General features: G+C 41.3%; 1 protein-coding gene across 1 annotated transcript in view; it reads left to right on the plus strand.

Annotated features, from left to right (window-relative positions):
* Positions 1–5,365: 5,365 nt before the first annotated feature.
* LOC145398794 (mitochondrial disaggregase-like) overlaps positions 5,366–17,576 on the plus strand; it is a 33,136-nt gene continuing 20,925 nt past the window's right edge. Inside the window, exons 1-8 of the mRNA XM_080271603.1 lie at positions 5,366–5,801; positions 6,784–6,942; positions 7,414–7,631; positions 8,134–8,674; positions 9,619–9,773; positions 12,695–12,848; positions 13,458–13,562; positions 14,416–14,641. Of these exons, the coding sequence (XP_080127729.1) occupies positions 5,400–5,801; positions 6,784–6,942; positions 7,414–7,631; positions 8,134–8,674; positions 9,619–9,773; positions 12,695–12,848; positions 13,458–13,562; positions 14,416–14,641 (1,960 nt within the window). The 5' untranslated portion in view covers positions 5,366–5,399. The remainder of the gene's footprint in view (positions 5,802–6,783; positions 6,943–7,413; positions 7,632–8,133; positions 8,675–9,618; positions 9,774–12,694; positions 12,849–13,457; positions 13,563–14,415; positions 14,642–17,576) is intronic.

Consider the following 17,576-nt stretch of genomic DNA (forward strand, 5'->3'; position numbering starts at 1 on the left):
ATGATGATGATGCCACATAGGCCATCTGTATTGCTCTGAGTAGTATTATTGGTAGTTGTAACCACAGGATCATCTGAGTGTGAACCTAATGGACTATATACTGAAGTTAAGCATCTCCTGCAGTCCATCGTGCCATTTCTGGGAAGGACATTTATATAATTAGGTAACAGAGCATCCTATTGATATAAGCACCACTGTGGGGTGTCCCTCCTGCACCATGTTGATATAAAATTACTATAATTATGAAGTGTAACTCACTAAGAAATATGGAAGGTGGTGTTTTGACCGTGCATTCGTCATAGCAAGTTATATTTCATATTATACGGGGTGGCCCATATATAACACTCCACTTCCAATCCACTGGGTGATTTCTTGTGTGTTGTGGGGATAGCTCGCAGTGTTATCAGTTTCCCCTGCCTCATTTCTTCATTTCCTACCCCCTCTGCCCCAACAACACCCACACTAGCCAACTGAGCTGTCCCCACAACACAAGTTCTTACCATGTAAGTTTCTAGTGGAGCACAATTTGTTGGAGCACAATTTATGGGCCAGCCTGTATACCATGCGTACTTGTGATTTATTCTTCAGTATAAAAAAATAGAGAAGATAACATCAGGGTGTATCATGCATAATAAATGCAAAGGAAGAGGTTCTAGAAAGCCTCCCAAGTTCTTGAGATTATCAGCCTAGGTGACCTTCATATCCCCAGTTACATACAGTATTTATTTTATTTCTTTTGTCTGTTACAGTATATACAAACATACCTAAGCTTCCTACAGTACAGGGTATGTAAAATTTTTAAAATGACTTAATTTAATATATCTTTTATTTTATTTCAGCCATTAGAGTGCATACACAGTATACCTAAACTTAATACAGTTTAAATGTTCATAACTATATACTGTAGATATAGGTATATAAGATCTACGACAGTAAGTGTAATTACAGCACCATGGAAGATGTTTTTATGTTCACTGATGATGTGCCGTGTCCTGTATTTCAGTGTAGCTAAGCCAAATATTAAGGCAGCTAATATGTGACTGCTTTGTCCTGCCAGCCTTAGAACTGCTACACTGGTAAAATCTTCTTTGTGTGTTGCCTTTTTCCACATTATTTTTTGTTATTGGGTCCTTTGTACATTACAGAATGATTGCCTATTAACCCCTTTTTTCTGATAACAGTGGATCAAACTATAATCTTTTCATCATAACTTAGGACAGATTTTTGTCCTTTTATAGCTTATTCAACATAGATCAGTGGCAGAAAAAGACATCAGTATGGTCCTTTCCAGAGCACTTCTTCATGACTAGGACGATAATCTACTGTTAATCTATTATTACAACTCAGCCGTCAAGATGCAGAGATGGCAGTTTTAGGCCAAGTTACAGTGAAGATTATGGTTGGAAGAGTTGTGTATGGAGGAGTGTAAAACAAGGAATTGGCACCTCTGTTCTTTCCTGGTGAAGTGATAGGCTTTGGAGTTACTCAAGCTGATAGGTGGTGTGAAGCTTGTAAGTTTGAAGTGGAGTCAGGGTTTGGGGGCTTGAATGGTGCATGAATGGGAGTGTGACCCAATAAATTTGAAATTTTATTGTTAGTTTCTCCCTCCCCCCCCTTTTTTTTCCCCTGTATTATCCTATCCTTGGAAGGGAAATGAGAAGTCAGGATTCCAGGGCCTTGATTGAAATGTGAATGAGTATCTGGGCCATTTCACTGGTCATGCTGTTGATAGTTTTCCCTCTATTGTACAGTATTTTCTCTTGCCCTGTTTTTTGGACCCTTTTTAACCCTTTTCTTAGGTGGATAAAAAGGTCAAGATTATGGTGATGGTGATGATAATGATTAAATATAAGGTACAGTAGTGATTATAAGATGGGTGAAAACGTGATGTGTTTTTTACTGAACTGAGTTTATCAGTGACCACTCCATCTTGCATGTACTGTATATGGTTCTTAAGCCATCATGAGAGTAAGATTGTGTCCACACCAAATGCTTATACAAATGGCCATACTGGGTGTTGGCGGGTATCAGGCGAGAACTTCTACAGGTTACATTGATACAGACCTACTACTCTCAGTTGCCCATGCCAGCAAGCATTTGGTGTGGATGAAGCCGAAGGATCACATTCTAAGTGACTCCAGAGAATTTGTACCTCATCCTAAGCTGTTATTCTGCACATTACGCCTCAGTATCTTGTGTGTAATTGGTGCAACTAGGGTGTATTAAAAGGGTATAAATAGCATGCAAAAGAATGCCAAAGTGTAATATGCAAAATATATCACTTAGGAAGTGGTGTTATGAAGCCTCTTATGCCATGTACAGTTTTATTGTATATACTGTACCGTAGGTACCAGAGAAGTGATTTTTCTTAAGTTAATATTAAAGAAATATTTATTATTTTAAACTTGTAATGCTGTACGATATATTTGCATTAACAGGTCTCATGTACATAGGCTGAGCTATGAGGCACATCTGTGGATACAAAATACAGAATACAGTACACTAATGTAATTAGTAGCTTTATTTTATAGTACTCCCTCTTTCGTGCTTTCACTCTCCATGTTTCTAGTTCCTACCTCACCTAATCCCTAGGAGGGAATAAAAGTTAGATGATGATGATGATGATGAGGGGGAAGAGGAGGATGACAACAATACCTTTTCACGGACTCAAGAGTACATCAGTTCCATGTATATTATTTTTCCAATAACTGTAAGAATTGACTTCATCTTGAGTTATTCATCTTAGGATATTGTTTTACGCTTGGTACATACATGGGAGAGGTTGTAGCTATAATTGTTGTGTTTTTGCCTGACAGAACTAGGCTCCTCTGGCATCTTTAACACTGGTGTATGAAATTCAGTGAGCCTTAGTTATGAGGTAGGAGTGAGTCTTCTTGGTTACTAGTCAAACCATCCCTCCAGATCACACTTGGTTGTGAACTAATCTGAAAAGGGTTAGGGAACTTTGTAAGTGTAAACAAATGCACTGTAGTAATAGGGGAATGGAGTGACCATCACTTGCTCATGAGTAAATTCATATTTGTTGCATGGAATAGTTTGAGGAAATTGGTATGTTAATATTGTTCTCCATAATGCTGCGTATTCAGTATAGTGACCTAATTTTGTACAGTTCTCTGTTCTCACTGTTGCCAAATGGTTTTTATGTAATTAGTAAGAGATCCTGGGTATTGAAGGGGTTAATAAAGGCCGTATCAAGCCCCTTCAGTTTGATAAGCCACTCCTAAGGTGATTACATCAGTTGGAGGCAAGAAAACACTCCATAAGACATCACACTATTGAAATGGCTAAGATGAAGAATGGGATCATTACCTACAGGGACAAGAACAGCTGGTGTCATCTCCATCCATCATATGTCAGTAGAGGGATAGATAATTGTTGTTGTGGCCCAAGGTCATCCAGTCATAGAACTCATTGAACTGCGGAAATCCACTAGCGCTCAGTTGCTGAAAGTCACAACCCATCCACACGTTTAAGAGCTTGGGGATGAGATTGTGTGCATGTGTGTGTGTGAATGTAAAATGCTCAGGTACAGGTATTACTTAAGGTACAGAATTAAAAGATTTTATTTATTTTTTATATTTTTAAAGAGGGTGGGGATCCTGCAGTTGATATTAAACTGATAAATCTTAGTGTTTAAAAATTATCTTGATTAACCATTTCACTGCAGTGAATGGCATTCCAAAGGGACACTTTATGGTGTTGCTGTTGTGTCCAGGTGTACACATGTTCAACTCCCTCACCTTCCAAAAGGAGAACAGTGGATATCATTAGTTTCCCGCAATCTACTGGGCTCCCATCCATATGAGCATAGGGGAACTATTACTACTGCTGCTGTAGGCTGGCCAAAATAACTATATTAGTTAATCTCAGGCACATGTACTCAGCATGATATTCATAACAATCAAATAATTGAGCAAAGCCTGGATGTTAACAAAGGCATAAGATTATTAACTCTTGGAAAACAGATCTCAGATGAACAGTGGTAGTGGGAGTAGTTGCATTCCCAGGCTCATCTGAATGTGAACTCAGTGAACTGCTGACCAGAGCTGCCCTTCTGCAGTCCGCTGTCCCTCTGGGGGACTGGGACCGAGGAGATGAGGGACCTATGTATAAACAGGCAGCTCTGCCACCACTTCATATTGGTGGCATCATTTGAAGGCATCCCTCTCCAGCACTTCAGTGATGAACACTCACTGATTAAGTTATATTGATAGGTTCTTGATGTGGATAGATCTATGTATGAAAAAGTACTGATTGGATTTAGCACCCATTTTTAAGTTCATAGTTGACTGAATGACTCCTGCAGGCATATGGGAAGCTCATATTAAAAGAAAAGTCCAGAAAAAGGATATAGCCTATGTAGAAATGGTTATGCTTGTGAGGTGGAACGAGGATTCCAAAGGCTTGAATGATTGTGTGCCCTCCATTTACTGGGCATGCCCCTGACACTTCTTCCACTTTTATCCTTTCTCCTTCATTTCTGGCTCCTACCTCACTCCCTCAGTTTAGGTAAGAATAAAGATTTGGATGGTGATGATAGGATATTTAATCCATCACAAGACACTAACATGTATTGAGACATTTCCATCTAATGCCATCACATCAGGCCTGAATGAAACAGATATGCTGTTTCGGAATATACAGTATTGTTGTATTAACATCCAAGATGTGGAATGTGAAGGTGTGTAGGGTCATATGATGCCCATTTCAGGGCAATTTGTTTCAGTGATTTGTAAAAGTATGGGAGTTGTAGTCCTTAACTGATTTTAAATTTTTCATACATATTATAGACCATATCTAGAATGACGTTTTCTCGTACCTAGACGGTAAAAACTATAACAAGGCCTTTAGGCCTTGATTACCAAGGTTTATCCACACCACCGCTCCAGCCAGCTGTTAATGTTTATTGGCATGAAAATTTTCATTCTCGCTACTTTACATTATCAGTCAGTATTATTGAGTTACTGATGATGTGAGTGATGCCGACAAGCTCTGCTAGTTGATTTATCAGATTATTTGAGTCTCAACGGGCAAATGTTGACAGTTTTCGTAGCCTCGTGAAAATGTAAACAAAACTACATGGATACTTCGCGAAATCGGTATATTTTATCCTTTCCCAGTTACAAAATTCTTTATCCAAAGAACCTTGTAACGATTAGCGAAGTCAATAGTATACGTTATGCTTGGTTTAAGCATATGCACACTTAACAAAATGAGATGCATGTAAATCAATTATTACGATGTGTGCCGTGCCAGAGAAGACCCGAAAATCCGATTTCTCGATCATTCACGGAGGCGTGTACGTGTTTGCGACGGTGTGCTGACAAGAGTACCGTGCACTGTAAATAGGAAAATCATAGTGCAAACATATTCAAAAAATGGCGTGGCCGGGCATCAATAGACTTGTCAGCTTCAGCAGTAAATGCAGTGGAAGGCTTTTTAGGGTGTCATTATCGAAAACCAGAGGGACAGTAGGGTGGTGTAGGGCAGGAAGTACCGTGAGATTACACCAGCCTTTGCCCACACCTTCGGGCTTTCGCGTGGCCGACATTGACAAGCCAATTACGGAAGATGTTATATTCCGTGTATCAAATATATGTGAACGAAATCATGATACAAATAGAGAAGAAAGTGAATGGACCAAGCAAAATTTTAGTAGACTGTATCATGTCTCCCTCTGTCTGTGTATTGCTGCTTGTTGGGATATGAATAGAGAACAGAAGATAAATGAAAGAGAGTTTATCCTGGCTGCCATGGTTGGAAATACAGACAGAATGCTGGTAAGATTGCTTTGTAAAGTTTCGGAATTTAGTATAACCATGCTGGATAGATTCCCTTTATGATACGGTACTGAACTACCTAGCCGTGTATCTTTTATTTACTCTGTTTGCTTTATATTTGGCTAAAATTGCCTTTTCTTCATTTTCAATGCTGAGTTTTACCAGTAACAATAGATTAACATAATAGAGTAGCATGTGATGCTGGTCATAAAGAAGTACTCAAAAAAGGGATGTAGAGCCATAGGATTTTCTTAATTTGTAATTGAGCTGTGCGAAATAAGTTGCAGAAGAAAAATATTTGTGTTAAACTAGTGTTGTCATTAGATTCGTGTGGAGTTAAAAGATTCTCTAAAATTAGTTATCTCTTCTATCTATCTATCTATCTATTGCCAGATGCCTCAATCCCGTTTGGGGTGGCCACAAACAAATCGCCTCCAAGTCACCCTGTCCCCCGCCATTTCACTGCCCTGCTTCCAACTCACACCCCCCTCTCTCATATACCTCTCCACCACATCCCTCCATCTCATCCTTGGCCTCCCCCTCCCTCTTTCCCCCTCCACCTCACTCACATACACTCTCTTCGTCAGTCTTTCACCCTCCATCCTCTCCACATGGCCAAACCACCTCAGTGTGTTCCTCATAACGCTTCCTATCACATTCACATCCACACCACAACGCTCCTTTATATCCTCATTCGTCAGCCTGTCTCTCCATGTGACTCCACAGGCTCCTCTTAAATAACCCATTTCCACTGCTCTCACTCTTGACTTGTGTCCTTCCAACAACTTCCAAGCTTCACTTCCATACGTTAGAGTTGGTAACACAATACTGTCATGTAGTAACTTTTTCACTTCCATGCTCACTTCCCTGTTTCTCATCACTGCTTTCAAAGAACCAGTAACCTTTCTTCCCTGCTGTACTCTTGATAGGGAAAATTATACCGGTACCTCTAGAGTACCGTAATATTGTGGTTTCTTTCCAGGAATTCCTCAAGAAAGGTGTTGATGTCAATTGCCGTCATCCGTATGGCTGGACAGCTCTTCACGCAGCTGCTGTTAATGGTCGGTCTCAGGCCATCAAGGTGTTACTGGAGAATGGTGCTGACCCCAACTTGCCAGATAATTTCTCAAACATATTCCAGGTGATCATGTAAAAAAACCAGCTGTACAGAATGTTTTCCAAAATATCATGACTTTTTTCTTGCATCTGGTGCTGTAAAGTAGGATGTAACTGGCAAATTAGCTACATAGATATGATTAAGAAAAAGAGAATAACAGTTACTTAATGATAGATTTCAAAGATCATTATTTTACAGTTTACCATATGGGACAAAGATAATCAATACTAAACTCTTTACCAAGTAAAAAAGTGAACTGTCAGCTCTCCATGTGTCTCAGTTTTAAGACATTTCCATGCTCAGTCAGCAAGCCTAGAAGTTTCTGTACAGGACCTCTCCCCACATGGAGACCTCTGAGTTATGTTTTGACCAGGGAAATGGCTCAGTATAATAATACAGGGAGAGTGGCGTCAGGTGAAAAGAATAGTAATGTTATTCCAATACTTTAGCAATCACATGCTATCTGACATTTACAATTATACCTTGATGTGTCAGGTGGCGCGGGAAAATCGTACCTCGCCCATGAGTGTGGAGGTGATCCGTGAGAGTGAGTTCACCACACTGTTACGGCACGACCAGATGTACCGGGGCTGCACTGCACTCCATTATGCTGTTTTGGCCAATGACCATGAGAGCATACACCTCCTCCTTCAGTCTGGTGCCAACCCTCTTGCCACCAACGAGTATCGCTTCAGGCCTGAGGACTATTCTAGGTGAAGTATTGTATTATTTTCTAGCAGTGGTGGTTCTACCTTAGCAGAAGTTGTTGCTCTTAGGTATGTTCCCCTTTATAGGACAGTGTTGTAATCCACATAGGGAGGTTAAGGGTGGGCCTTCATACTGTATACTAATGTAGTGCATTAGCCCGGTGTCCTCATACATTTTTTTTTTTTTTTTTTTCTTCTAGCGGTCTGTTGAGTTAAGGTGTTCGAGATGGATATATTCCATAAGCATCAATTTCTAAAGGGTGGTTGGGGTTTCTTGTTTGCATAATGTCTCTTGGGGATGAGTAGTTGGTCACTCTTGCCTTGAAGATTGGTACGGTACTGAGTAGTCTAGCACTGGGCATCAACACCCTTGATGGCAGAGTACAGGAATGGATATACTGTATGGTGTGTGAATGAGGCATGTAGTCATAAAATGTCTTGAATCCCTGTCATTCAGTCTGTATACTCAGGTGAAGACTGTTTCTCTCATTTCCCTCTCATTACATAGGGACATTGGGATGAAGACCATGATGCAGAAGTACACAGAAAAGTACCAGGGTGAGCAGAAACAGAGGCAGATTGAAGAGAGGAGAAAGTTCCCCCTGGAGCAGAGAATCAAGCAACGAATAATAGGGCAAGAGGGGGCTATTACAACAGTGTGTGGAGCCATCAGACGCAAGGAGAATGGCTGGTATGATGAAGAACACCCTCTAGTCTTCCTCTTCCTCGGATCTTCTGGTATTGGTAAGACTGAGCTAGCCAAACAGATCGCTGAGTACCTTCACAAGGGCAAGCGGGACTCCTTCATCAGAATAGATATGTCTGAGTACCAGCAGAAACACGAGGTGGCAAAGTTCATAGGGTCACCACCAGGGTATGTAGGGCATGATGAGGGTGGACAGCTGACCAAAAAGCTGCGAGCTTTTCCTAGTGCAGTTGTGCTCTTTGATGAAGTGGAAAAGGCCCACCCGGATGTTCTCACTATCCTGCTGCAGCTCTTTGATGAGGGTCGACTCACAGATGGCAAGGGGAAGACCATTGATTGTAAGGTAGGCTATAGTGGGTTTGTTTTCACCTGGTTGAAGTGGACGACTCCCATATCTTGAATGATTAAAGTTTTGGTTGCATGAAATTTGATGAGCTTTAGTTATGAGGTAGAAAGGAGTCTCACTGGTTACTGTAGTAAATTTATTATAACCTGACAAAGATCCCTAAGCTCATTCAGTTCAGTTGATGGCCAGGTGCATTCAGATTTGAGGGTCATTTTGACTAATATTCATGGAGACTCACTCCTGCCCTATAACTAAAACTTTGATTTCTTGCGACTGTGACTTAGCATTCAAGTTGTGGGAGAGTCCCATTTTTTTTTTTTTTTTTTCTGGTAAAAATAAGTTGACATTACTGCAGAGGGAATATTACTGCATACAGTAACTAGCTACGTTATTTTATATTACGAGGAATACTGTCAGTTGTCACTTAAAATCTGTGCAGCCAATATGTAACTTTTAATTGAAACACCTTTAAGTGAGACATGCTTGTGGTTCATAGGTGAGAGGTTAAACACACAGAAAAGCACTCACTGCAACTTGAAAGCATCATTATAAAGAAACATGAAAAACTCTAAATGAAAAATAGGTGTTATTTTATCAGCTGTACATAGTAACTAATTGAAGACTAGCTGTACTTGGTAACCAGCCACATCATCTCCCTTAGGCCGGAAATATTTGGATGCAAGTAAAGAGTAAAAGTTCAGGCTGAGAGTTTGATATTGTTACAAATCTTATTACACATATGAGAATTCTTTTTTCCCCAATAGCTTCCAGCAACTTTTGGGAAGTAATTGGCTGGTTGAGACATTTGGATTTGCTGTGAGTCCATAGAAAATATCAGCAGTACCATAGCCATCATCAGTATAGAGCTTTCTTAAGAGGAAGCATGGTATAATTTTATATGACTCGTCATGATTAACTGTACTTCCTGTTTACTTCTGAAGGATGCAATATTCATCATGACTTCCAACTTGGCAAGTGATGAGATAGCAGAGTACGGGATGCAGTTGAGGGCTGAGGCTGACAAGATAACCAAGCAGCGATATGAGGGACAGCCTGAAGATCTAGAGATCACAGAGACGATCACTATCTCACGCAGGTACCTGGTGTGTCTGTGTGTATGTTCATGTGTGCATGATTCATATGTTATTTGCTTAGGCTACTGTATATATGGGTAGTGTTGTTTTCATCAGCAGTGCTTAAGTATTTTTTTATTGTCACAGATTTTGTCCTGAAAAGATTTAATTTTCTTTTAAGGTTTATTAAGAAATAATGTTACAGTATCTTTAATTTTCTGAAGAATGTACTTACTGTATTGGATGTAATATGGCTTGCAGTATCCATCCTTAATGATGTGACTGGAAAAGTGAAAACAATACCAGAATCAGTTTGTTTTCATCTGCTGGAACTCCCACAACTTAACCCTCACACGCTGGGCAATATTTAATAAAGTCGTCACCTCACAATGGGCAATTTTTCAGAAACTCTGAAAATTGCTTATTTTCAGACCTTAATATCTTGGAAAGTATAGCGCTTAGGGAAATGAGTTAAAAACCATTTTACTCACCAACTCTTCCTTCGCGAATGAAAGTAACCCCAGGTCTGTAGGTCGTTGCGTTGGTGAGTGATTACTTGAGGAAGAGAACTCATTTTTGTCACAAGAACGACGTGAGAGCAGGACAGGTTCATGTGTCTGCCCTTGGTGCCGACTATGGCATTGCTTACAATGTGATAACTTACTCCACTACTAGATAAACTAGACACTGTTGCATCCACGGCATGTCTTATGCCACTATTACTGAGCCCAACTAGTATTCTTGCAAAGAGGCTTGTCAGGGGCAGATGATGCAAGGGTCCATGTAAGGCGGGAACAGAATCAGACGAGAGATGTAAGAAAGCATCGTCCTACACCTGGCAGAGTCACAGAGATGACTGAGGTATGCTTTCCTTGGGTGCTGGGAGGCTACCTCCACCCTTTGGTAATGAGATCAAGTGGCAGCCACTTCAAACTGTGGCGCGAAAACACTTGAGGTTATAGCCGTCAACTTGGGCCCTAATCCATCAATTTCGGGTTGGATGTAACCCTCAACCAGTGCTTAGGGGTTAAATACCATGTTGTGGTTACATGAAATTCAGTGAGCTTGAGTTATGAAGCAGGAATGAGTGTCCTTGGGTACTGTTCAGATTGACCTTCAAGTCTGACAACACAAGGCCATCAAGGAAACTGAAAGGGATTAGGAATTTTTGTCAAAATAAAATAATGTGCTGTAGATTGCACAACATCTGTCATGATTTCCCTCTTTACAGAAACTCCCACAGGGGGTAGTATAAGCTTGTGCAGTAACCTCTCAACTAACGCGAGTTTAAAAAACGCATTTTTGTTTTAACACATGACAGTATTGTGATACCAACTCTAACGTATGGAAGTGAAGCTTGGACATTGTTGGAAGGACACAAGTCAAGAGTGAGAGCAGTGGAAATGAGTTATTTAAGAGGAGCCTGTGGAGTCACATGGAGAGACAGGCTGACGAATGAGGATATAAAGGAGCGTTGTGGTGTGGATGTGGATGTGATAGGAAGCGTTATGAGGAACACACTGAGGTGGTTTGGCCATGTGGAGAGGATGGAGGGTGAAAGACTGACAAAGAGAGTGTATGTGAGTGAGGTGGAGGGGGGAAGAGGGAGGGGGAGGCCGAGGATGAGATGGAGGGATGTGGTGGAGAGGTATATGAGAGAGGGGGGTGTGAGTTGGGAGCAGGGCAGTGAAATGGCGGGGGACAGGGCGACTTGGAGGCGATTTGTTTGTGGCCACCCCAAACGGGATTGAGGCGTCTGGCAATAGATAGATAGATAGAAATATTTAAGGACATATGTTTAATTAATAAGGGTTTCTTGATTTAACACGACTTTGCACATACGTGATGGTTTCAAATTAGCCGCGCGCGCCTTGGGCAGTCTCGAGCTGATAGACCGTGTGTGGCAGTTTATGCATAAATACAATTTTTTATTTGCCTGTTGCTTAAACTTGTTTTATTCGAACTATAATATTCAAAAATGAAGTTTGGCCCAATTCTGAACAATCTGTCTTGTTTTCGGACAAAATTTGACCAGGAAAGTGTTGGCAGATCTAAATTGTTACAACTTGATGCTGCGAAACAGAAAGAAGAAAACCACTCAGACCAAGATAGAGCAGTTCTTTATGAAGAAGACAGAAAACTTAAGGGAGTTATCTTCATCACCAGTAGCACGGGAGTCAGAGGAAGAGGAAGGACAGCAGAGCGAGGAGGGACAACAAATTTAGGGTGGGAAGCGGCGGGAGGTGGGGGAGCGGGGTGGGGAGGGACAGCAGCAGACGATGAGTGATGCATAGATGAAGTGAGGCGGTGTGTCGTTATTGTTTGTGACCTTCTTACTGTAATGAAAATGTTGCTTTTACTGTAGTGTTTTTATGACCTACTAATGCATTAATAATGTTGAGGAACTAATGCATTAATAATGTTGAGGAACTAATGCATTAATAATGTTGAGGAACTTTCACAATGCCGTGAATGAACCAGGATTGAAAGAAAATCCACTTAAAAAACGAAAACTGTATTTGGGGAGAAGTAAACAAAGCTTCGGCCCAACTAGGGCCCAAATGTCGTTTATTTCTCCCCAGATATACTGTTTTTTGTTTTTTACGTGGATTTTCTTTCAAATTAATAATGTTGCTTTTAAGTTTAGAGTAGCATAACCCCTCAAATTGGTAGACTTTCCCAGAGTCCAGGAACGTAACCCCCAATATTACCATTGTTTCTTATAGGAAAATTATGTTTAAATAACGCGTTTTTAACTAACGCGACCTCTCCAGGAACCTAACCCTCGCGTTATTTGAGAGGTTACTGTACTTATTAATTTCACTATGCAGTATTTTCATTTACTTCTAAATTCATATTACAGTGCTGATAACAGCCTGGAAAATTGTTCACATTTCTGTTTTGCCCTTTTCATGCTTTACTCATTCCCATTTTCCTTTGGCAGATTCAAGGAGAAAATTGTTCGACCAATATTGAAGAATCACTTTCAGAGGGATGAGTTTCTTGGACGAATTAATGAGATTGTGTATTTTGTGCCATTCTCAAGAGCAGAATTGTTAAAGCTTGTGCGGATGGAGCTGGATCGCTGGGCAAAACAGGTAGGTTGACGTTACAGAGGAAGTACAGAACTCTATTTACCTGTCTGTATGTCTGTTTTTTTATGTCTCTCATTTTATTTTAAAATATAGCCTACAGGGAATGAATATGAATTCGGTGGTGAAAATGGTGTACTGTATGTATGTGACTTTAAGGGAGAGAGGAGGAGCTATGAATTATCTATCTATCTACCTATCTGTCTGTTTATCTGATTATTTGTCTGTCTGCCTATCTGTCTGTCTATCTAGATAAATCATATTCCATATTTCCAGTTCACAGGCTATGCCATTCATTGTATCTCAGTTTTCTCAAACTGTTATCCTCCATCTCTTCCTCCTCATTCTCATCATCGTCCCCCAACATCTTTTTTTCCTGCATGATGGTGGGGTGAGGCAGAGACCCTCCCCCCAGAAAGCAATGAAAGAGAAATTCATGGTACAGGAAAACTTATTAACAGCATGCCCAGTGAAATAGGCCACACATTCACTCATCATTCAAGTCCCCAGAATCCTGACACCACCCGACAGACATGACTGTCCAAACATTTTATTTTACGTTATTTATTCATTTTTGGTATTTTTCTCTAACATTCAGTATTCTTTTTTTCTAAGGCAAGGGAGAAGCACAGCATTGAACTCAAATGGGACCCCATGGTGCTGGATGTGCTGGCAGACGGATACAACGTTTATTATGGTGCTCGCTCCATCAAACATGAGGTAGCTAAGTGAAATCAGTCTCACTTAACCCTTTCACTTTGGCTTCAGTGTTTATTTTGGTGCTTATTCCATCAGATACGAGGTAAATACAATACAGTATATCTTCTAACTCCCTAGTCTGGATGACATTCTTTTAGTTTATTCTTGCTGTTAACAGACAATTATTCAACATCACTCCCTTACATGCTTAAAAAAAAAAAAAAAGGAGTTAAAAAGAGTATAGAGGAACATAAAGAAGACTCTGTTGAAATGCAAAAAGTTTCTTTTTATATGTAATTTTTAATAGATTATATATTGTGAAGATCATAGCTATGTGGAGGGAATGGCAAATGAGTGACTAGTAGAATGTATGTAAGTGAGGTGGTAGGGGAGAGGGGTGGGTGAGACTGTGGATGAAATAAAGTGATGGGATGGAGAGGTATTTGAATGAGAGTAAGTTGGACAGAGGACAGCCTGATGGTGGAGAATGGAGTGACCTGGAGGCATTTTGTTTGGTGCCACTCCTTCTGGGATAAAGGTGCATCAATGTAGATAGATAAATAGGTAGGTAGACAGATAAAGTAAAAGGGAGATCACAAGTACCACAGTATATTTTGTTAGAGAGGTAAGTAGACATGGAGTAAAAAGGAGACTACATGTACCTAGATATACTGTAATGTAGCTAGTTAGGCAAGTACTGTAGACAGATAGAGTAGCAAGCTGACAGCAAGTAACTCAGTATTGCAAGATAGATAGGTAGGAAGACAGAGTAAACAGGAGACTGCAAGTATCTCAGTATAGTTAGATAGATAGGTAAGCAGGTAGACAGTAAAAATGAGACTACCAACACAGTTAGTCAGTCAGTATTCCTCAGGTTGAACGACGACTAGTGAATCAACTGGCCATGGCATATGAGAGCGGCCTCATCACACCCGGCTGCACCGTTTTTGTCCACACTGATGTCCCCAACTCAGAGGTAGAGAAGTCAAAGCTCCAGGATTCACCTCCACCCATCAAAATTCGTGTCAAGACCAAGGGCACCGATTCTTTCACAGATATTGATCCAAGCGCACATTTAAAATCACATTCAAAAGATACAGGTCACAGTAAATAAGTTAAAAAAAGTTTTGCACTTTATCTTCATTGAGATGTAGGAGTCCAAGGCAAGACATTTGTGTGTTGTTATTGTTGCCAGCCACATGGGGGTTTGGTGGTTAGAATGTTCCAGTTGAAGTGACAGGCTTGCTTAACCCGCCGCGTCCCGTTGACGTATATATACGTCCACACGTTTTGTCACTGTCAGTCCTGTTGACGTATATAAACGCGCATCAATTGCAAGGTCCCTAATTTGCACAATTTTCAATTTTCGCGTGTGATTTTTGGTACTTATACACGGGACACCTTCCTCTACAAGATGCCAGGCAGGGACAATGCCTTACCCTGCATAACCTCCCCTCCCCCCCTGCATGCCATTGTCTCACCAATTCACCTGTTACCAGTGACCTGGCCAGTAAAGACATGTCGTGCCACGGTACGAAATTCAGGGCCAGAGTGATTCCCCAATCGATGACAATGTGGAGGACAAAGTTTATGTAGCATTAGAGGAAGAAACAGTCAGAAATGATGATCATGTAATGTCACCAAAAAAGGTCAGGTATGTAGTAGTCGTAGTTGTTCCCTAGGCAGTCTGGCCGAACAGCCCCGAGTCCCTTAGGAAGGCCATGGCCGAGACCGGACTTTCCCACAGAGCTCTCAAAGAGTGTATGTTGTGTTGTTGGTGTAGGTGATTGTGTGCAATGCAGTCTTCCATAATGAGCTTAATAGTATGGGGTGCTGTGTTGCATCCTGGACAGGCATCAGCGACGGAGTCATCCAGCCTCTTTTGGTAGCTTAAGAGGGCTGGATGGTGCCCACATCTCAGCCTGGCCAGGTGGACCCTGTCCTCACGAGGGAGATAGGATTCAGAAGGGTGGATGTCAGGAGGCCGTGCATGCAGCTGTGTGTTGTCTTTAAGTGACTGAATGGAGTGGCGAGTGATCTGAGTGTGGATATGCTTCTGGAAGCTGGTCTGAGGTGGGCGAGAGGGGAGAATGACAGTATTTGTGTATGGTATATGTGCTGGGTGTTGTTTTGATGTTTCTTGGTGTGGGTGGATGTGCTGCCATGTAATATAGTGGATGTTGTGGGTTTGTGGAGGCTGCAGCAAGAAACTGGGTGTCTCTCATGTCTAGGTGATCCTTGACTTTGAGGACTTTGGTTTCTTGATGTAGGTGGTCTGTGGGTGTAGTAGCTGTGCAGCCTGTGATTATTTTTAGGGCCTTGTTCTGTATGGTCTGTAGAGTGTTGTAGTGTGCTTTGGTGAGGTTAGAAGACCAGGAAGGGCTTGCATAATTCGTCACTGAACGTATGTATTGTTTGTATACAGTGGTGGTGGTTTCTTTGTTGTGTCCGAATGTTGTATGGGCAAGTGACCTCAAAAGGTATGTTGATGTGTTTGGTGAGTGAAGCAGTGCTTATATTGCCTATATTACTGTGTGAAGAGAGCGCTGGATGCGAGAGGGATGTCTGTTGAGCAAGGAAGAGTGGCTGTGCGTGACAGAAATAAATGGAGAGAAATTGTGAATGAATAAGTGATGACGCAGCCCTGAGGGGATATTCTCCCGCATTTGGTCTGATCAGCTAGTCAGGTCAGGTGCGGGTAAGGGGATGGGTGTATTATGATGTGGCAGGGGTAAACCAGTTCTGCTGTCGGGCCCTGCTGCGGATGTCACTGATTGCATTGTGCAGTTGACCCTTGTGCGGTGTGGTGCGGTGAGGATCTGTCCGTTCTCCCCTTTGGGGCTAAGATGCGAATAAATGTGTTTGATTGGATGAGTAAATGGAGAGTGAGTCGTCCTGTCTCGGCTACCTCCCTTTCCTTGGGGGAAACAGCCTAGGTATATAGATAGATAGATTACTGTGTGAAAACCAGTATGCTCTCGTACTACATATTAATTCGTATTAAGTAAATAAATGAATACCGTTTATGAGTAGTGTGGAATAGTTACCCTCCCATAGAGTTCGTTTTCTTTGGAGCCAGCCTGATAGAAAACCCAGTAAGGTAAGGGATACTGAGCGATTTGTCTGAATTTTCGATGTTTCGCCAAAAGCGGAGATTTGAGCCTTTTTTTTTTTTTTTTTTTTTTTTTTTTTTTTTTTTCTCTCCAAAATTGGTCGGGATTGGAGGGAGTCAGTGGTGGAAAATCGGTCGGGACGGGGCAGGTTAAGTACCAGAGAGGTGACTAAACTTTTGATCATGCAGTGTCCTCAAGTAGGCCAGTCATATACCCTTAAATGTTCTGCACTATGGTAGCCCCGCCTTGTAGCCTCTACACCTCAAAGAGGGTATTATGCAGTTGGCTGTGACAGTTTTTATTCTTGCTACCTCCGGATGATTTTTTTAAAGATTAAAGGGGAAGACCTCTCTTTGTGGAATTATAGTCAGTTTGTTTTCACTTGATAGAACTGGGCCATCACAATTTCAATACTGTACTAAGTCATGGTTATATGAAACTTGATAAGCCCTAGTTCCCAAGTATGAGGCAGAGATGATTCTCCTTCACTAGTAGTCATATCAGCCCTTCAGTTTGTACACTTGGTTATCATCTGTAACCGGGTGGTTCCCTCCCTCTTCCTAGAATGAACAGTAGTAGATTGCAGAAGGGAAACTTCAGCCTACAGTCCACTGGATTCACATTTCTGAAGAGCCAAGGGCCACCACGACAGCAGCTTGCTTGTATAGGTTAGCATTGACACCGGGGATGCCCTTTGCATTTTATCCTTGAATTCTCCTGACAATTATGTTCAGCTTAGGAGTGGCTTTGCAAAGTGGAGAGGTTAGATATAGCTGTAATAAATCTCATCAGCACAAAAGGCTTTTCTTAACCTCTTCAGCCGAGCGACATCTTTTTTTTAGGTTATTTTAGCCACACTCAAGTCCTTGTCACACACCTGTTCTTTTACTGCCAGAAAACTGGTTTTGGAGGATATTTTGAG

Source organism: Coenobita brevimanus, chromosome 46, assembly GCF_032717465.1.
Source record: "Coenobita brevimanus isolate Jiangsu-jjx chromosome 46, ASM3271746v2, whole genome shotgun sequence".
NCBI classification, from domain to species: domain Eukaryota; kingdom Metazoa; phylum Arthropoda; class Malacostraca; order Decapoda; family Coenobitidae; genus Coenobita; species Coenobita brevimanus.